General features: G+C 43.4%; 1 protein-coding gene across 3 annotated transcripts in view; it reads left to right on the top strand.

Annotated features, from left to right (window-relative positions):
* Positions 1-22,165, top strand: part of EP400 (E1A binding protein p400) — a 3,509,270-nt gene that overhangs the window by 217,441 nt on the left and 3,269,664 nt on the right. For 2 of the 3 annotated variants that reach the window (XM_044065569.1, XM_044065563.1), the window contains exons 3-4: positions 20,821-20,931; positions 21,627-21,714. In XM_044065569.1, the coding sequence (XP_043921504.1) occupies positions 20,821-20,931; positions 21,627-21,714 (199 nt within the window). The remainder of the gene's footprint in view (positions 1-20,820; positions 20,932-21,626; positions 21,715-22,165) is intronic. The other variant, XM_044065578.1, reaches the window with a different exon arrangement.

Here is a 22,165-nt window from a genome sequence, read left to right as displayed (position 1 = left end):
GTCTGAGAAGAAAAGACCTCTGGGCATGCTCTTTAAAGAGAGTAAGAGGCTAATTGATGAAGAATGAGACCTCAGGGCTTTGTTCATATCAGATGACATGAAGGTGAGCAAACAGTGCAAGAGAGGCGCAAGGAAGGCTGAGTAAGTACTGAGCTGTGTAGGAGGAGGCATTGCCAATGGAAGTTACAAGTTTTCTCTGCATATACTGTTGGTAGGATATATGTAAGAGTATATTATCCAGTTCTACAGACAGCATCTCTATAAGGACCTACTCAGAAAATATTGAGTGTTCTGTTGTCTGCATCAGTCTTCATGGGGACATTTAAAAGATGAGGATATCTTAATATGTAAAATAAATAAGAAGGCTTGGAAAGAGTGGGGAAATGCACATGACAAGTGTTTTGAGAGAAATCTGTAGGGTCCATCAGAGTGCCATTTAAACAAAAAAAAAAAGCTATGTGAAAACAAGCTAACACTTTAAGATCTAGGGTTGTCCAGGTTGGCTGGTGGTTCTGGGAAAAATTGTGAAATCTCTTGCAGAACGAAGATAAAACAGTGTGGCAGCTTTAGCAAAAATGTGGTGTGGAATTCAAGATGGTATGTGGCAGATGTTTACTAGTGGTAATTGGGATGGGATTGCTTTTTGTTCTTTAACATCTGCAACTCTCTTCAACATGTAGATCATTGGTGCAGTAGCCTAAGCTGTATGGGTCCTATCCCTTTGTGACCAACCAGGTTTTCAAAACTTTAGGGTGCTGTCTGCAGGCTCCAACTGTCCTTAGCATGAGAGGAGCTCCAAGATTGTTCAACACTGAGCTTTTTCATTTTATTTATTTTGCCACTGAAGAGTGCCCCTTTGGTGGCCCGTGAAACTGTCTTTTGGCTTGCAGTCCTTCCAAAGAAAATGGTTCTTTTTCTATCCAAAATATGTTTTGCTAGGAAACATTTTATATTAGGACTGTCATTGCATTTCTGTAAGAATGTTATCCGTTAATACTTATATGAACATTTTGGGTGAAATATTTTTTTGACTAACATTTAATCAGAATTTGTGCATTTGAGAAAGGATGCTGTATTTCTGGGGGACTGTTGGTGGTTTAATTACCTCAGTGCTATTTGTTCTGTACCTTATTTGTTACTGACTCATGCATGCTTTGTTGTCCAAATGAGATCTTTCTTGACCTGCCTGTGGAGCAACCATCAGTCTCTGCAGTTTTACATTCACCTGTATGCAAGGAGACCATTGTCAGGGAATCTTTGGATGTCCGGCAGAGTCCTGTTATGCCTTGGCCACTGGTGGGTGACTCTGCTGTGGTCAATTGTTCCTCAGACCACTTATTTCTTTCCTTTGGTCCTCTTGTTGTAATGTATTCAGCCATGAAGACTGGAAGATGGCAACATCCTCTACAGCTGTAAGGATATCCTTGGCAAAGAAGGGAGAAACACTCTTGTTCTCAGGGAGGGAGCAGGTGAAGGTCCTTCACTTAGCTGGACTATGAATCCTGCATCTTAGATTAGTATACCTTTTTAATGGTCTTTATTTTTTTCCTGGGAGAGTCCAAGGAAAAGTGAGAAAACTGTCCAGTCCCCTATTTCTATTTCCATGCTCTAGGAGGGTTTACTTGGAATGCCATTAGTGCTTTTTCCTTGCATTCTGTTTCTTTGGGCAAGAAAATAATAAATCTCCTCTTTCTGACCTGGATTTTCAGTCAAAAGAATGGGGATTACAAGATAGGGTTTGTACCTCAGAAATGTCTTCTCTGTCTGAACATTCTGACTGTGAAGAAAGTATGGTTTCAGAATTGTCTTCTGAAGATTTTTATTTTTCTTGATACTTTATCTAAGATGAAAGAGATTTTTCAGTGAGAGCAGAATGAAATGTCTGTGGTACAGAACATGTATTATGATTTGTTACAGTTGGATATACCTAAATCAATGGCTGTTCCCTTTGTTGCTTGTTTAGAAAACATTTATCTCACTGCTTTTAGTCTACCTGATGGCCATTTTCATGCCTTAAGAAGTCTGACAGATTATGCAGGGTACCTCAGACTTGTAAGTGTACGTCTTCTAATCCTAAAGCTGACCCGGCTGTTATTTCTTTGTCAAAACTGCTTCTGCTAAACAGTTTACTGCTGCCAACTCCATTCCTTCAGGTAAAGATGGGGAAAATAGATAAGATGGGGAAGGAAATGTGTACGTCTAGTACTTAAACATTCAGGATTTTGAACTGTTAAGCACATATGCAAAAGTTTTTACTAATCTTTTGAGGATATACAGATGTTAATGGTTAACCTTTCTTCAGAAGTTTAAAAAAAAAAAAAAAAATCTTTGATTCCTTACCATTTGCTTCTCATGTTATTAAGCATATTTTGAATTGTGCTTATGATTCTGATGACTCGGGTCAGTATTGTATAGCCTCCTCTTGTGATTTTAATGCCATTCCTGCTTTAAAACTGGCCTGTTCTTGCCTGTTCTCCACATAGCCATGTGACTACAACACAGCCCCCCCACAGGTCTTACCCGAGTCTGCTTACTTGATAGCCTCTCAGATATCTCGTTACCTTGGGTGTAGCCCCGCTCCATTTTCTCTCGCTAATGTTTGGGCTCACTCCGCTCCCTTACCGTACCCCCATTCCCACCTTTCAACACTGTCTCCCACTCTCTCCTACATAAACTCGCTAACCTCAACTTCTCTACCCCTTCTATTGAATGGTTTTATAGCTATCTCTCAGATGGACAGCAATCTGTAAAGTAACTGTCTGCTCTATCCTCCCCTCTTCCTGTTAAAACTGGCGTTCCCCAAGGTTCCATACTTGGACAACTTCTTTTCAACATCTTCACTTAACCTACTGTATACATCTTGCCCTCAGTCATCACTTGTCCAGTATGCAGATGACTCCACAGTTCTCTCCATTGCTGACACCCCCACGGAACTTCTCTCACTTTCTCAGTCTTCCTTTAACTCAGTTGAATCCTGGCTAGCTAATAACGAGCTTATACTGAATCCTAACAAAACCAAACTCTTACTGTTTCTCCCCAAAAACCCTAACAGTCTTAAATCTTCCTTCTCAGTACTCTCCCTAAACAACACACCAATCACTGTTGAATCCTCCAGTAAACTATTAGGTGTCCTAATCGATGACCATCTAAAATTTGATCTACATGTTAATTTCATCAGTAAAACACACCAAAAACTGGGGTTCTTATACAGAAATAAAAAGTTCCTTACTAATAAAGCAAGGACATTACTCTGTCATTAATATCTATTACCAAGTCTTATGTACGGCTCCCAAATCCTAACTAACCTCAACTCATCACGCCTTACTAAACTAAAATCTACCTATAACAAAATCGCCAGACTCACAGCAAACGTAAATTATAAATCACATCACTGTCTCTATCTAAAAACCTTACACTAGCTTGAATTTCCCCATCAGCTTCTCACAACTTATGGTTATGCATTCTATTTTATATCAACCCACTTTCTGTCCCAACCTATCCCGTCTTATCTCCTACTACACTCCTTCTAGGACTCTTCGAAGCTCTGACCGAGACCTACTTCAAACCCATCAACCAAAGAATAAAACGGGCTGCAACCTTTACAGCTACAACCCTGCCAAATCATGAAATAAACTACCCCGGGAAGTCAGGACTCTCCATAATGCTAAGGAATTCAAATCAGCCTTAAGACTACCTGAACAATCAGTGGTCCTGCAGTTGCACTCAGCCTCCTTAACTTATTATCTAGTACTCAGCCTCCCTTACCTACCTTGAACCCCTACTCAACTTCTCCCCCATCTACAAAATCTCACTTTTTCCTTCTTAACTATAACACACTTCTATTCTCTTATCACACCAACTTGCTATCCTTTTACTGTAACTCCTTTCAATCCGTACTTCTTAACTTTACAGTATCTCCTCCACAACCCCATATCTAAACAAAAGTCTTATCATTAGTCCACTATTTTTTGAACCCATATAAACCTGTACTGCCTAGTGTGTATGTTAACTTGTCTGCATTATATATTGTTTTATAATTGTAATTTCATTTAAACTGGTCTGTACTCAGTTAATGCCTATTTGAACACTGTTAATATGTTGCTGACAAATGTTACTCTGAGCTCATCTCCAAATAATGTTATATTGTCTTTTCAATTTATTGATGTACTACCATTTCTACTATTATATTATGTAAAAAGTGGAGCTTTTTTCCCCGGGCCTCTGCTGAAAAAAGGCTATTAGCTCAGTCAGACATTCCTGGTCAACAAATGTAAAATAAAATAAATTGGCTTGACTTTTTTCTCAAAGCCTTTCTGAAGACGAGTCATGTTTTAAATTCTACCTTAGATAAAGAAGTTCTGTTTGGCCCTTCTGCAGCCGAGTTTTTAAAGAAGAGAGATGAAAGGGGAAAGCAAATTCAAGGAGTAACAAAGATTTTTCAACCTGTTTACAAAACAGATAGTAATGTGTCTTCCTCTTAAGCTCCCGTTTAAGCACCAAGAAGCACTGAGGATCTAAAAAGAAAGGAAAAACCTCAAAAGTTCAAGGACAGTCTTGATGTCCTTCAAGGATGCATCTGCAGTCCTTACATATGGGTTGTCCTGCCTCAGGCAGCCCTTCGGTCAGCCGGATTCCAAAGTCTGGGTCCGGCGTCGGCTGATGTCGCCCTTTCACCGACGTCAGAGCGCCTGGGGTATAAAAGCATCAGCCGACGCCATCTTCCCCAGTCTTTCTTGCCGCGTGGTGCCCGAAGCAGAAGCAGTTCACAAGTGCCGGTCGGCCAGCTCCTGTAACTTCAGCTACCGAAGACTTCAAAAGCTTATTACCCCGTTGGGGACTCTTTCTTGCCTTAGCCGATGTCAGATCAAACGCTTAAAGTTAATAATTGCTTAACTTGTGGGAAACAAATACCTCATAAGGATTTCCATTCTTACTGCCTCCCCTGCCTAGGCCCAGACCACGACGTCTCGGCCTGTACAGCCTGTGCCTCCTTCAACCGACGCACTCTTAGGCGTCGGAGTTTGCAGAGGAATTTTTTGGGGCTAGTTACTGTTACAATATGCCGTCGGAGACTCCGACTTCTCATTTAACCAAAAAACGGAGACAAGGACCGACACACGCGGACAGTGGTTTCGGCTGAAACTACGCCTAGGCCTACCGCGAGTGTCTCGGTCTCGGCTGAAACTGAGTCCTTGGTACTTCCGACCGTTGAAACCGCACAACCGACAACCTCGGCCCCGGAGGCCTCTTCTGAGTCTGTTATAGAATTTCCCTCAGAAACCGGTGTTCCGGAAACATCCGACACCATTTCCCTAGACAAAACTACGCCAGCACGTGGAGCAGCCAGGCCTCCTGCATCCATGTCCATAAAGGCATTCACAAGGGCTAAAGCTGCTAAACAGCCTAAATCTCTGCCTCCCAAGGCTATTCCTCCGGGATCCACTACAGGTTCACAGATTTTAAGTTTAGCTGAGGACTTTATTTCCTTAATTAAGGGCTCTCAGCCACATCCGGACAGGGGCTCTCAACCTCCTCTAGACAAAAGGCCCAGGGTTGAGCCCACTGATCCCCAGTCCTCTGATGAGGCCTCAGATGGCTCTGCTCTTTCAGACTACCAGGAGGAGGCCTTTACGGCCTACGAGGATTCTGATGCAGAGGAATCTATTCCCTCTGCCTCCCCTCCTGAAGAGCTGTCCTTTGGGGAGACCCTTCACTCCATGAGAGAGCATTTCAAATGGCAGGGCCAGGAATTCTCTGATTCCAGGAAGAGATTAAGGACTTTTTTGCATAGACCTTTGGCTATTCCTCCTGTTTTGAATGTCATTGATGATGTGTACTATGAGTCTAGCATTACCCCTGACTCCCTTCCTCCGGCTCCTGTCAAACCCGATAGGTACTACAGGGTCCCGCGGGACTCGCATCATTTCCTTTACAAGGCCCACTCTGCTGACCCAGAAACTATTTCCCAGGGCCCTAAAGGGGTTGCATCTGCCACTACTAAAAATCCACTCCCCTCTGAAAGGGAGTCCAAGGCTTTAGAGAGATGGGGTAAAAAAGTGTATACTTCCTCCACTCTTTCTATGAGGGCATTAAATTGTCAATTCCATATGATACAGTACCAAGAGTATTTGTTAGATGAATTGCATAAGAAACTGTCTTCACCTGAACCCCTAGATCGCAAGTCACTTCAGGATCTGGTACATAACTCCCAACAGGTTAGCAACCATTTCTTGCAGTGTGGTTATGATGCATTGGAAGCTTCATGTAGGTCAGCAATGACAGGTGCAGTCATACGTAGGTATGCTTGGCTGAAGGAACAAACTCTGCCAGATCATGTTAAAGCAAAGCTTCTGGATGCGCCACTGGAAAAGCAAAATTTATTTGGCTCCACTGCTCAGGAGGTCTTAAAGAAATTTGAGGAAAAAGCTAAATCTGTACAAACAGTCAAAGATTTTCTCCAGGTCCAACCACCAAGATTCAGCAGAAATTGGCCCTCTAAGAATTGGTCCTTTCCAGACACAGAGAGATTTCAAAGAGGCAAGAACAGGCGTGCCAGAGGTAGAGGGCAAGCTATAGGCCCCTACAGAGGACGTCAATGGCAGCCTCCTAACCAGAGAGGTAGTGCAGGACCTACAACTGCTGCACAAGGGCAGACTCAATGACTTTACCTTGACCCCGTTAACCAGGGCTCAATTGGAAGCACCTTTGGGTGGAAAGCTATCTTTATTCTCAAAAAAAAAAAAAATTGGCACAGTATTACAAGGGACAAATGGACACTGCAAATAATAGACAAAGGATACAGGTTCCATTTTCATACATTACCAAAAAGAAAAGGCATGCCAAACCTGCCACCGAATCAAAGGGCAGAGGCTTTAAAACAAATTTCCAACCTATTGCAAATGAAAGCTATAGAAATGGTTCCTCTCACAGAACAAGGCCAAGGATTTTATTCCAGACTATTCCTTGTCCCAAGAAAAGAAAAACAATGGAGGCCTATTCTCGACTTGTCCGCACTGAATACTTATCTCATTGTGCCAAAATTCAAAATGCTGACCCTACAGCAACTCCTTCCCATGCTGGGCAAGGGGTCTTGGCTGGTAACTCTAGACCTCAAGGAGGCATACCTGCATGTCCCTATCAGACAAAGTTGCAGAAGACACCTCAGATTTCTTGCAGGTTCAGAGCATTATCAATTCTCAGCATTGCCCTTTGGCTTATCTACTGCACCCAGAGTATTCACGAAATGCCTGGCATCAGTAATTGCACACTGCAGACTTCAGGGGATTCAAATATACCCATATCTGGATGACTGCCTTATACAAGCGGACAGCCAACAAACTTTGGTAAAACACTTGAATTATGCCATCCGCCTACTTCAGGCTTTGGGATATACAGTCAACATTCACAAATCAAGACTTGTTCCATCCCAAAGGATAATTTTTCTGGGTGCGAAACTAGATACAACCACCCAAATGGCTTTTCTCACAGAAGACAATCAAAGACAACTACCGGATTATTTCGAAAATCTGACAAAACAAACTCAGCTGACTGCAAGGAAAATCCTGCAGGCCCTGGGTTACATGGCATCTTGCATTCTTCTGATTCGACAAGCAAGGCTGCATATGAGGAAACTACAATGGTACCCAAGGAGTTTATGGTCTCAGCACATTCACAGCCTAGAAGCTTTGATACCAATCACCCCATGCCTTCAAAAAGAATTTCTGTGGTGGGCTCAAGCAAGCCAGTCAAACAGGGGTCTGCCCTTCAGCAAACCAATAATCAGCCAAACCATTACAACGGACGCTTCAGACCTTGGATGGGGAGCACACATGGAGGGCAGATGCATTCAAGGACTATGGTCACAGAAAGAATTGCGCATGCACATAAACCAAAAGGAAATGCTGGCGGCGATACATGCAATCGAGGCCTTCAAACATTTTCTGCATCAAGGCCACCTGCTAATAAGGACAGACAATACCACAGTTATGTGGTACATAAACAAGCAAGGAGGTACCCATTCCTACCCTCTTTGCAGGCTGGCAATGAATCTTTGGGAACTTTCCCTAAAAATCAATATAGAGCTGCAATCCCAGTTTGTGCCAGGAAAAGACAATATACTGGCGGACAGCCTAAGCAGAAATTTCATGGATCCACACGAATGGATGCTGCACCCAGACATCTTCCTTCAGATAACACAATCATGGGGGAGGCCGGACATAGATCTTTTTGCCTCCCACCACAACCATCAGCTGTAGAAATTCTGCTCAAGGACATACCACCCACAAGCATGGAAAGTGGACGCCCTCTCCTTCAGCTGGAATACTCTTAACAGTGTATGCATTCCCACCTCTTCCATTAATGACCAAGGTCTTACTGAAGATCAGGACAGAGCAGCCAAAAGTGATTCTGATAACTCCGGACTGGCCCAGACAGCACTGATACCCACTGTTAAGGAGCATGTCACGCACGAAACCGTGGCCTCTACCACAATGGCCACTTCTTCTGACACAACACAATTACAAAACTCTGCACTCCAGCCTGAAAACCTTGCAGCTGACAGCCTGGAGAATACCTTGACTCCTCACCAGGATAAGCTATCCAAGACAGTGAAGGACATCATCATGGAAGCGCCGCCTTCCACAAGAAAGGCATATTCAGCAAAATGGAAAAGATTTCGCACTTGGAGCACCACAAAGGGCCTAGATGCGACAGTGATGAACATGGCACATATCCTGGAATACTTGGCAGAAATGCTCCACAATGGCCTTTCTTACTCTTCCATAAAAATTCATGCTTCAGCAATTTCAGTAGAATACAATACTGATCCACCTGTCTTCTCTCATCCTCTCCTAAGGCAGTTTCTAAGGGGAATTAAAAACATCATTCCTCCAAGGAAACCACCAGTGCCTACATGGGACATTAACTTCATGCTGGAAAAATTAACTCTACCTCCCTTTGAACCAGCAGCATCTTCAGAACTACAGTTCCTGTCTTGGAAGACTGCCTTCCTTCTGGCCATAACCTCAGCAAGAAGAGTATCTGAGTTGCAGGCCCTCATGGCAGTACAACCATTTCTTATTTTTCATCAGGACAGTCTCATTGAGAACCAATCCTTCATTCATGCCAAAGGTGGTATCCAGGGTCTCACTGAACCAAGCTATTCACCTGCCTACCTTCTTTCCAAATCCACAAAACAAAGGGGAGAAACTTCTGCATACCCTGTACATTCACAGACAGTTGCGCTACTACTTGGACAGAACTAAGACTTACAGAAAAACTGACCAGCTGTTTGTAGCATATGCTGCTGGTGTACAAGGAAAAGCAATTTCCAAACAGACAATTTCAAAATGGGTAGGGAATTGCATTCGATTCTGTTACTCTTTTCATGGCAAAACTGTGCCAGCTAACATTAGACCTCATTCCACCAGAGCCACAGCCACCTCCACAGCCTTCTTAAGAGGGGTGGCTACCAAGGACATTTTAGAAGCTGCTACATGGAGCTCCGTGCATACATTTTCCAAGCATTACAACTTACCCTTATATTCCAGATCCAGAGCAGGCTTTGCTACGGCAGTCCTGCAGGGCATTTTAGCTACACCATCCTTTTCTTAGATCCTACCACCCCCAGCTTGGCTATGGTATTCTACCCATATGTAAGGACTGCAGATGCATCCTTGAAGGACATAGTACAGTTTTGTACCTACCATAAATGTAGATGTCCGATAGGTATGCATCTGCAGTCAGGTTTACCCTCCTCCTTCCCTCTGTGGTATTTCCTGGGTACTTATCCCTCTTATAGCTAGCTGGGGTTATCTATTATGGTGTATTTGTTTTATATTACTGTGCATGTTTGGAATTTTTTGCATCTCTCCAAATTTAGCCTTCCTTAGAGGGCACCTGGCATCTGGGGCAAGAAAAACTGAGGAAGATGGCGTCGGCTGACGCTTTTATACCCCAGGCGCTCTGACGTCGGGGAAAGGGCGACATCAGCCGACGCCGGACCCAGACTTTGGAATCCGGCCGACCGAAGGGCTGCCTGAGGCAGGACAACCCATATGTAAGGACTGCAGATGCATACCTATCGGACATCTACATTTATGGTAGGTACAAAACTGTACTTTCTCTGTCTATCCCTGTGGGATTTCCAAAGGGTATTTAAAAAGTGTCTAACTCCAGTCTTTAGTTATTTCAGAGTTTAAACCATTCACATTTTTACAAACTTGGATGATTTCCTAATCTTTGTAGACTGTTCTGCCAGCTGTCAAGAGTCTTTCTCAGTTTTTCAGAATCGTCTAATGAGTGTAGGTTTTTCAAATCGGTTATCAGAGGATGTTAAGTTGTCTATCTCGCCTTCATTCTTGCTGGATGGGTTCGGAGCTGACCTCGGCTCCGACTCGGCCACTCTAAAAGCTCGAGAGTTGGTTCCACCGGCTCGAGGCTCCCCTTATATCCCACAATGCTAGGCGAGAGTTACCTCAGATCTCGTTTGCCGCTACAGCTTCGAGGTTGGTTGCTTCTACCGGTTCCTGGTGAGTGTTAGCTTTTATACTAAAAGTTATTCTTTTTCCCCTTTTAACCTTAATTCTTCACAAATTAGTGTAGAATATAGTTTTTTATCCCCGACCCTTTTTTTCCCGTTTTCTCTTTAAAAGAACCGCTGGTTCTTCCCTTGGGCCTTGGCCTTCCTTCCTTAGGGTGTGTTTGTGTAGTTTCTTTAACTTTTTTGTGCTTAATTTCTAGTATTTTTACTAAAATTGTTAATTATTTTAGTATTAATAATTTTTCTGACAGGGTATAACTGTGTGTTTGGTGTGTGTTAGTGTACACCTGTCAGTTAGGATAATGTCAAAGGAAGCAAAGGTCTTGATTCAAGAAGTGTGATGCGTGCTGTCAGAAAATGTCTCTGACAGACGCTCACACTTCTTGTGTCTACTGTCTGGGGTTTGCACCTGCAGGACTCCTGTGCTGTGTGCCATGGCTTCAGCCCCAGGGTCCTGCAGGAGAGAAAGAACAAGTTAATCTTGAGAGGCTTGTTAAAACCAGAGGATTCCCTGTCAGTTTCAACAGGGAAGCCCTCTAAGGCATCGAGGTCTTCGGCTCCGCTTCTGAGCCGAGACCTCAGGTTGTTCAACCTTTGCCTTTATCGGCTCCGGCTGGGGCCGATATGACTCAGTCCACAGTTTCTGTGGCTTCCGGCTCCGGCCGGAGCCGAGGTTATCGAGGTACCTGTGTCGGCTCCGACAAGATCTTCGGAGCCGACAACCAGAAAGAGGTCTAGGTCACCTTCTCTTGGCTCCGTTCATTCGGCTCCAGGATCTCCCTGCTGTCTGAACGGAGCCAAAGGTCTCATTCCTCTAGGTCATCGAGGCTTTCCGATCATGACCTTCAGAGGGTGGTGAGTCGACTACTTAAGTCCGAGGCACTTGCCCAGATGCTTCAGAGCCCGACTCATCAGTCGGTGCCTGCCCCGGTCCATCAACTCTTTCCTCCTTCGACTCTTTGAGTTCGAGCCGGGTCGTCGGAACCGAGACTGTGGTCACTTCGGAGCCGAGACAATTGTCTTCGGCTCCGTTTTCTTCTGTGGAGGAATCTCGGCGCCGGACTTCCCTCGTCGGCTCCGAGGGGTGAGTGGCATCGGACCCTTGTCCGACCCCTCTCCTCTCGGTGCTTCGGCGCTGGTGAGTTCGGCTCCGACATCGCCTCGAGCCATCACTGTCGGTGCCGAGGGGGTCCTTAGCTCCTCGGAGCGGGACCTCTGGCTTTGCCTGACAGGGGTGCTTCGAGGTCATGCGGAGTGTGTTAGAGCCTGGCTCTACTCCACAGTCGGCTCCGTCAGCCCCTCCCTCTATGCTGCCTCAGGGTAAGTCGACTCACTCCCTCATCCCGGACCGCAGAGAGCCAGCTCCTCAGGAGCCCCTTTGGGATTTCATCCTCTTCCGAGGCCTCTCCTGATTTGGCAGAAGAGCCCCTCGGAAGAGGAAGTGCAAGAGGAAGCACATTGACTCACCTGAGTCTATCACGTCGGACACAGATCTGGATGATTCTGAGGGTTCCCCGTTCCCCTTCTGAAGATGTCTCATTTGCAGACATTCTGGAGATCCTTAAACAGAGGGGAAATTGGCCAGCCCTCAACCCTTCAGAGGACGAATCTGTGTATCTTGAGGCGTTTGGCTCTCGCCCTTCCACCTCCTGGGTGTCCCCCTTCGACCCCCTCATGCAGGTGGTTGCTAAAAAGGCATGGACGGCTCCTGATTCAGTGGACCCCACTCCCAGGAGACCCTCCAAATTCATCACAGCTCCATCAGACAAGCAATTTTTATCAAAAGGAGTTTCTGTGGATGCTATGGTGGTAGCTGCCGCCACAAAGAAGGAACTGGCTGATCCTTCAGTGCCTGTCCATCCACCTAACAAGGAATCTAGGTCCATGGATAGGTACGGAAGCGGATGTTCTCCTCAGCGACTTTTACCATGCGTCGCTGAATTACCTGTGCCATTTCACTCGTCTTCAAAGGGACTTGGTCAAGGAAGCGAGTGAGATGTTGAAGGACCCTACAGCTGCGGGTTCCAAGAAAAATGAACACGCAGCTGGCTATCCTTAATTCCATTTCCAACTCCTCCATGCCTTCTCTCTTATGCGGCCGATGGAGCGAGCAGAGCTGCAGGAACAGGGGTAGCCTTACGTAGACACGCCTGGATGCGGCTATGCAACTTTGCGGAACCTTTCAAGACGTCTTTCACGAACTCCCTTTTGATGGATCATCTCTTTTGGTCCTCAAGTGAAAGAAACCCTGACTAGGTGCGAGACTGATGGCAAGACCCTTTCTGCCGCCGGAGTCCGTTTTCGACTCCTTCTAGGCCTTACCCCAAAGGCCAGAAGGGGAAAGATGTGGTTCCGTAAACAATCTCAAGGGACTTCGCCTGACGACAGAGTCGCTTTCCTACCAGAGGCAGAGGTGGGAATAACAATGGTAGACGTCGCCCTAGGGGCAGGGGGGGTCCGCAGAACCAGGGCAATCGGGAAGCCTTTCCTGACAAGCCCTTTCAGCATCCCTGAGGTGTTGCCCGACTGCCCATCTTCGAGGCAGTCGGGGGAAGATTGTCACTGTACCCAGAAGCCTGGCTATCCTTGACACAAGACAAATGGGTACAGTCCATCATTTCCGAAGGTTATTCCATCCCCTTTCTTCGTTTTCCAAATCAGTCAAAAAAATCCCTTCCAGATGTTCCACCCGCTCAAAGGGATATAGCAGCTTTGGAAATTTCAAAACTGCTTTCAAAGAGAGCTATTCAGCCAGTGCCAGCAGACCAACAAGGATCCGGAATCTACTCAAGGTTCTTTTTAGTTCCAAAGAAAACAGGGGACTGGAGACCAATTTTGGATCTCAGTATCTTCAACAGATCGGTCAAGAAAACAAGATTTCGGATGGTCACGCTGCAATCCATTCTTCCCCTATTGGGAAAAGGAAACTGGATGTGCTCTATAGACCTTCAGGACGCGTACTATCACATAAAAATGAACAGGCGCTCCAGAAGATTCCTCCGCTTCAGGCTGGGAACCAGTCATTTTCAATTCAGGGCCCTGCCCTTTGGTCTCACCACTGCCCCCCGGGTGTTTACCAAATGCATGGCAGTGGTAGCTTCTCACCTGAGACGACAAGGATTCCAGGTGTTTCCATATTTGGACGACTGGCTCCTCACAGCTCCCACCAAGCATCTCCTTCTGATGGCCAGAGATTACACTTTTCGTCTGTCCAAAACTGGGTATCTCAATAAATTGCGAAAAGTCTGTTTTGTCGCCTTGTCGTACTATTACCTACATAGGCGCAAATTTAGATACTGTAAACATGTCTGCAACACTAACGAACCAAAGGATATCAGACATTCAAAAATTGGTGTCACTTCTTCTCAACAACAACAGAGCCAAAGCCAGGTTAGTTCTAAAGGTGTTGGGAATCATGGCAGCGCGCATACCTCTCCTCCCATTGGCCAGATACCACATGCGGATCCTTCAGTGGATGCTCTTTTCTCAATGGTCATACCAGGAACTTCCAATGTCTCACACCATTATGATCACGCGTGCAAAAGCATCTCATGTGGTGGATGTCTTCCCCCCAGCTCCTGTTGGGGAGACCATTTGTTCCACCTCCTCCGGTTGCTACTCTGACAACGGATGCCTCCCTGATCGGGTGGCGGGGGCATTATCAGGGCAGGACAGTCCAGGGCACATGGCAACCAAACGAATGCCACTTGCACATAAATGTTCTGGAGATGAGAGCAGTGCTTTTAGCGTTGCAAGCCCTTCAAGACTCTCTTCCCTTGGGAACGATTGCAATCCAGACAGACAATATGTCTGTAGTGTGGTACATCAACAAACAAGGCGGAACCAGATCATACCCCCTGTGTCGAGAAGCACTCAGACTGTGGCAATGGGCGATTTCTTCTCAGCGTTTCTTATAGCAACGCACATCCCCGCGAAGTCCAATCACATTGCGGACAAGTTGAGCAGAGCTATACTCATGCCTCACGAGTGGTCTCTGAAAGACTCTGTAGTGAGAGAGATATTTCTCAAGTGGGGTCAGCCTTGCTGCGATCTTTTGCTACTCCCCAAAACAGCAAGTGCAGAGAATACTTCACTCTATTCCCTTTACCAGGCCAACCCAGCAGGGATGCTCTAGTCCAAGTTTGGCCCCGGGGACTTCTGTATGCATTTCCTCCTTTCCCTCTGATCTCTCAAGTAATACAGAAAGCTATCGCTCAGAAGGCCTCATTGATCCTCATTGCTCCTTACTGGCCTCGACAAGTGTGGTTCCCCTTTCTACATCGTTTTCTCTTGGAGCGACCGTGGAGTCTGGACCTAGTTCCAGATCTTTTGATCCACCAATCGGGTCAGTTTCATCGCTCCCTCCCCTCTCTGAACCTCACTGCTTGGTTCCTCCAGTTCCAACCGTAGCCAGGCTTTCTCAATTATCTCACTCGGTTAGAGATATATTGATAGCTTCCCATAAATCTTCCACTCGAAAGATTTATTTGAGTAAATGGAAACGTTTCTCATACTGGGCACAAGGAAAGGACATAGATCCTTTCACCGCTTCCATCCAACTAGTCCTTGATTTTCTAGCTGAACTCTTCCATGCAGGTTCATCTCCATCTACTCTTAAGGTTCAATTGGCAGCTATTTCTAATTTTCATGTGGGCATTTCTGAATCTGCCCTAATGTCCCACAAACTTTGCAAAGCCTTTTTGAAAGGAGTTTTTCTTCTCAGACCTCCTATAAGAAATCCTCCTTCTCCTTGGGACCTAAATTTAGTTCTTGCTTCTTTGATTCTTTCCCCTTCGAACCTGCAGCTTCATGTTCCTTGAAATTATTATCATGGAAAACTCTCTTTCTGGTGGCTATCACATCAGCTAGAAGAATTTCAGAACTTCAAGCACTCAGTTGTCGTTCTCCTTATCTTTTGTTTCATAAGGACAGAGTTTCCTTACGAACTAACCCGTCCTTTTTGCCTAAGGTGGTTTCAACATCAAATCTAAACCAAAGCATTGACCTCCCTGTCTTTTTCCCAGAGTATTCAAATAGGTCTGAACAAAAATTACACTGCCTGGATGTTCATCGTCAATTAAGGTACTACTTGGACAGGACGAAACAATTCAGAAAATCTGATCAGCTGTTTGTCTCCTATGCGGAAAGCAGGAAGGGACTTCCAGTTTCAAAGGTATCATTATCCAGATGGCTAACATCTCTGATTACCCTTGTTTATGAGATTAGACACCAAAAACTGCCTGATAAACCTAAAGCCCATTCCACCAGAGCTTTGGCTACTTCTTTAGCCTTCCAAGACAGACTGCCTATTGACACCATTTGTGCAGCGGCTACTTGGGCTACTCCTCACACTTTTATTTCCCATTATAAGTTGGATTTAGCTTCTAGGCATAGAGCTAATTTTGGTTCCACTGTTCTCAGGAGTCTGTTCCGTTAGGCCACCCGGGACAAGGTGCTAGGGACGCGGTCCCATCCAGCAAGAATGAAGGCGAGATAGACAACTTAACATATAGAAGTTATGTTCTTACCATAACGTTCCATGTTAGTTGTCTTCTTCTCGCCTTCTTCTTGCGTCCCACCCTCCTTCCCCCTGGCCTGGACAGACCTAGAGGAGTTGTGATCGTGACCTCTCTTTCTACCACCTCTTTCTTAGTCATATGCTATTATGCATATTTCTTGTTTCAGGATGTAGGTCACCCTTCTTTCTTCCTGTTGTTAGAGGTGGACTCTGTTTCACAGTTATACTGTTTTTTGATATAAGCTGGGTTAGCTTACAAACGAGATCTGAGGTAACTCTCGCCTAGCATTGTGGGATATAAGGGGAGCCTCGAGCCGGTGGAACCAACTCTCGAGCTTTTAGAGTGGCCGAGTCGGAGCCGAGGTCGGCTCCGAACCCATCCAGCAAGAAGAAGGCGAGAAGAAGACAACTAACATGGAACGTTATGGTAAGAACATAACTTCTATTTTTTTCTCATTCCTTCCAGAGTTGTATTCCTGGGATGTCTGTTAGATTCTGCCTCAGGAAGAGCCTTTCGTCCTCCAGAAAAAGTTAAGTTTTTTTTAGCAATTCTCCCAGAGTTTCTTTTAACAAAAGCACATATGCAAAGGAATTTTCTAAGGATTTTGGGGTACACGGCATTGATGATTTTTATTCTTTTGCTGGCCAGACTCCATATGAGGAAAATAGAATGGTATCTCGGATCAGTCTAGACTGAGCATCTATACCTTTTGTCCTTTCAGATCTTAGTGCTGAGATTTGTAAAGAGGGAGATTCTATGGTGGGTAGAAACCCACTACAGATACATCAGACTTGGAGTGGGGAGTAGTTTCAAAAGGAGTCCTAGTGCAAGCTATTTGATTCCTAAAGCCAGACAGAAGCACACAAATGTCAGAGAGGTGTTAGTAGTGGTCAGTGCTTTGAAAGCCTTAAATCATCTCAGGTTACCATGACCTCTGCAAGCTTACACAGACTCCACCACTGTGATGTAGTACATAAACAAGGGGTATACTAACTCTTACCCTGTCAGCAGACTTGGTATGATAGCCTGGGAGATAGCGACTCCACTTAGTTTGACTCTTCAGACTTCATACTATCAGAGCAAATCTTGATTGCTCACAAGCTGAGCAATACTGGGGACTTCTTCCAAGAATTGATTCAGATGTGAACACCTCAAGTAGATCTGTTGGCCTACTTTCCAAACAGACAAAGAAGTTCTGCTTAAGGACTTCTTACAGAGAGGCCTTGAAGACAGGTAGTTTCTCATCCCCTTACATGAGGATGTTCCTGTATACGTTTCTACTGTTATCCAGGGTTTTTAAGATCTTGAAGGACTTGCCAAAAATTGTGATTGTGATTCCTTTTTGGGTCAGGCAACAGAAATTCTCTCTTTTTTTCAGTCCTGCTAAGGGCAGTTGCCACAGGCTTCCAGACAGACTGTATTCACTCATACAGGACAGGGGTTGTTTGACATGCCCCAGCCTGAAAACTCTACAGCTAACTGTGTCAGTGATAGAATTGTGGTACCCTTTAGAGATGCTCTTTTTGGGACATGTGGAAGGTCCTAAAGGAGACAAACTCTCTTCTAGGAAATCATGCACACAAATGGAAAAGATTTTCTAATTGGTGTAAGTACAGGAACTAGGACCCTCTTCTAGCCAGACTGTCCCTGGTTCTTGATTATTTGTGGGTTTCTGTCCTCTGGCCTGTTGTATTCTTCTATCAAGATGCATCATTTTTTGTCCATTTCTGTTTGTCTGCCCTTTGGTCTTCCTTGAAAACCATCTTAAAGTTTACATGACGGGCAAAACAGCTGCACTGATATTTAACCTCTGTCTGGTGCTGCTTGAGAGATTAATTGCTGTTTACTTAACTACATATGTATATTGTCTTAATTTTCATATTGTTCTAAGTATCTTAACCATGTAACACATGTAAGTGCTTACCCTCATCTCACTGATGAATTAGTAAAATGCTGTTGACAGTATGGGTGTAGCTTCTTTGGTTACTGAGATATTGAAAGTTGTTTATAAAATGTTAAAATTAATGTTTATTATGTCATACAAGATCCAGTTTAAGGCATAAAATCTAATAAACAGTAGCACTGTAAAGACTTGTTTGTGATGAACAGTTTGCAATGTACATACGTTTAGTAATCTCTATGGCTCCAGAGATATGACCATTTGTTTGAAATGTGAAGCCGCAACTTTATTTTGTCAAAAAGCTCAGGATGCAGACATTATGAGTTAATGGTACACTCTTACAGAGCTCCATTGGAGTGAATGAATTAAACAGGTTTTTGAAAGAGTTATAGTGTATCCGTCCCCATAGAAAATGGGTGGTTCCTCCTTGAGATCTAAAGTTTGTACTTGAAAAGTTTAGTCTTTCTCCATTTCATTCAGCTCATTTAGCTGAATTGAACTTCTTAATATGGAAGATTTATTTTTTTCTCATTAGTCTGACATCTGAGTTGCAAGAACTTATGGTGAACGCAGCTCAGTTGCTACCTAGACTAGACACCGACCTTTAAGGAGAGCTGATCTGCTGTTCCTCTCCTATGAAGGTAAGAGGAAAGGGCAACCAGTGTCAAAGCAGACTTTTTCCTGTTTGTTGTCTCATGTTATTGCTTAACATAGCAAGCCAGTTCCACGAAAGTTTAAAGGCCCATTCCACAGGGCTTTGGCTTTAAGGTGGATTTCTGAAAAGGGTTGGACTGTACATACTCTGGAAGCAGGAGCTTTGTTGTATGTACATACAGTTACAAAGCACTACAAACTGGATTCCTTTTCTAAGTCTTAAACGGGCTTTGCTAACACCATTCTCCTTGAGTCTTAGTTTATTGGCTTCTCCTTTTTAGTTTAATAAGCTATGGTAGTCTATAGGTATAACTAGAGCTACTGCAGCAGTGCTCTGTGTTTTGAACATAATGCAGTTATGTAAGTAAACTTAACATAACCGTGTATGTTCTACTAGATCAGTGTTGCAGTAACCTTCCCTCAGTCCTGAGCTGTAATTTTGGCTATTTATTTCATTTATGTTGCCAGGGTGTGGATGTATACTCTCTTTTGTATGTAGTTCATTTTCCGAGCTCTTGCTTCCATTCCTAGGCAAAAAAATGATACGAGGTAATTTGTACTCCATATGCGCTTATGTGGAGCTCCTGTTGAGCTTGTGACAACTGGAGCACTGTGGAAGGCACCGTTAGTCTTTTAAAGCTGTCTGGTCATGAGGGGGTCGATGTCATATAGCTTACGCTACTACAGCAATGATCCATGAGAACATCTGCTGTTATGGTAAGTTTACTTGTTCACCTTTACTTTCCCCAATTTGTAGTGAAATGGGCAAAACCAAATGTCCATTTTAAAAGCTGTACATTACAAAGTTATTCCCCTGCGAATAACTGGTTTTGTTATGCCTTTAAAACTAATCACTTCTGTAGCACAAGTTATTTCAGGGACCCATGATTTTAGTAACCTAGCTTATCTCATAGGCAGTTATTTAATCTTTTGGTGACTACCTACCATGTGGATCTGTCTTTACTCAACTTTAAGTTCATTTTTAATAGAATAGTTTCTAACCGTATATTTTCTTCCCCCGCAGTAAGTCTAATTTGTATGTTTGCTTTTCCTGGTGGGTCAGTATACGTCATTGCTGCCTGATACATCTGTGTCTGTGAGCGCTTCAGTATCTTGCTTTGCCAGCTGCAGCCTTGTTCAGTGCTTTGCTGCTTCAAAGTTGCTTCCTATGTTGGTGTGCTGCATATTTGTTTTTAGACCACATTACAAGGCGGAGAGGCGAGAGAGAGAGAGAGGGAAGCTAGTGCGTTTCCATGGCAATATGAATTTTACTTGGATCCTGCAGACATGCTAAGTACATAAACATGAGTAACTGAATAATAAAACAATTGCATGTTAGAAAATAGTTGCTTAGTTTAGTAAAAATATTATGGTTTTATCTGTATTATGTAATATACAGTTTGTAAAAAAAAAAAACATTTAATGACTGGTCATAATAGACTCGAGATGAATTTGCAATTTTGTGCACAAACAAAATATATTCTTGGTACAAATTTTCGTATTCATGTTTCCAGATATTTTTAAATGATACTGTGCTGTGAAGGTGGTGCAGTCTTTTTGGAAAGAGGCTTACGCATAAGCATACCCAATCTGCTGTCTTGTGAACATGGTTTCTATCTGTTTTATTTCATGGGTATGTAAAATTTTTAGAATTAAATAGCATAACTTAGGACAAAACATGCAGGTCCACCTTCCTTGCGGCATATTTTTGTTTGCACCACATTTGTTTGCCTGTGCTATCGTGACTGTGAAATGGAGGTGTTTACTGGGAGATTTTCGAACCGATGGTTCTTTGATACATTTGCTCTGTGATTCTTTGTGGAAAAGGCATTGACTGAAAATATTTACCTAACATAGTGGATTGTTTTGCTTTTCCCAATGCATGAATAAGCAGTTTTCAGTTTTTTTTTTCTTTATCTCTGATTCCTTTAACGCCCATTTACATTTCTTTTTGGGCAGAATCATATTACTACACGAGTAACTAACGTAGAGCAGCAAAGTGCTGGCAAGTGAAGTTAATGTCATTATAGACTTGCCTTTTCTTTTGGGAACAGATCAGATTTTTACTGTAACAGGGTTGCTTTTTTTTTTTTGCCTGAAGTCCCACAAAATGCTAGACCTTTGTGCTGATGGTAATACAGTCTCAGAATAAAGATTAAAACCACAATTGATCTTTTTCCCTTCTTGTTTAAAATATTTTCCCTCAGGTAAAAGTTGTGACAGGAAAAGATGGGCAGACTGGCACTCCTGTTGCTATAGCAACTCAGCTTCCTCCCAATGTTTCTGCTGCTTTTTCATCACAGCAGCAACCATTTCAGGTACCTATTTCAAATAGTTCTCAAAAGTTGGTTTCGGGACCCTGAGCTGTTTTATTTTTTCCATGAAACATTGATCATAATCCAGACCAAATCCCATTTTTATTTTCTGTTCTGGCATGAAGGGGTCATATACAGAAAAGTAATAATTTTGGTTTTATTTAATGAGGTAACATTAAGGACACATCTTGAATGAGAAGAGAGATCGAATGGTTAGTTTGTGCTTTTGTTGTCTGGAGTTGCTGCAGCATGAATGTATCATTGTTTTATTTTTACAGCTTATTTGCTTGCATTTATGCTTTAGTCCTGTGAGTGTTGCATCTGTTAGTTTGTAGTTTCCAAGCTTATCATTTCATTTAGATGTCAGTCTTCATAGTTTTCTTGGTCTGTTTTGTTTAACACTGAGCAAAATTCATTTCAGTTTATTTCTGCTATATCTAGAAAGTATTCACAGTAGTGTGCTGCATTTCTCATGTCAAACTGTAAAATTGGTAAATTCATTCATAACATCAAGGTTATTGGAGTGATTTTTTTTTCATTTGTAATACTTTATAAGAGGAAAATGTGCATGCGTTATGAAGACACTGCTTCATTTGTAGTTAGTGGAGCAGTACATTGAGCAGTTATTAAAAATGTTTTTCAAAAGTATGTGCTTTCCACTTTTCTGTACTAATTAACTTTTTTTCTATTCTCAACAGCAAACACATACAAGTACTTCTGTTGCGGCTACTGCAAGCACCATTGAGATTGAAGCATTTAAAAGACAACAGGTGGTGAACCAAACAGGTCTGTTATCAGTCTCCTGGGTTATGTTTACCTTGTATGTCAGAAGTGTTTATCTTGAGAGTAAAAATAGTACCAGTAATGAATTGATAGTATTTTTTGTTACATTCTGTATGAGAAGTTACTTTGTAGGGATTTAAAAAAAAAAAAAAAAAGGCGAGGATGAACTTTCAAGTTTATAGACTAAATGGGAGGATGAGTTGTTAGTTAACCTCTTTGCTTGTACTCAGAATTTTGGAATAAATAAGAAGTGTCCGCTTTTCCTTCAACTGTTGTGTCATTAAGAAAGCACCAACTCTCTTGAATATGCCCAGATGTGGGAGGTTGAGTTGCGTTCTTTCATAGTAGTAGCCAGCAGGAGAATAGACCTTTATATCTCAAGAAGGCAGTTGGAAAATACTGATGAGTAGTGAGTGAAACCTCATGAAAGGGACCCTATTTCCAACTTCATTCC

Source organism: Protopterus annectens, chromosome 1.part0 (assembly GCF_019279795.1).
Source record: "Protopterus annectens isolate FY-2018-M chromosome 1.part0, PAN1.0, whole genome shotgun sequence".
In the NCBI taxonomy this organism is placed as follows: Eukaryota; Metazoa; Chordata; order Ceratodontiformes; family Protopteridae; genus Protopterus; species Protopterus annectens.
This window is presented reverse-complemented; position numbering and strand designations above follow the sequence as displayed.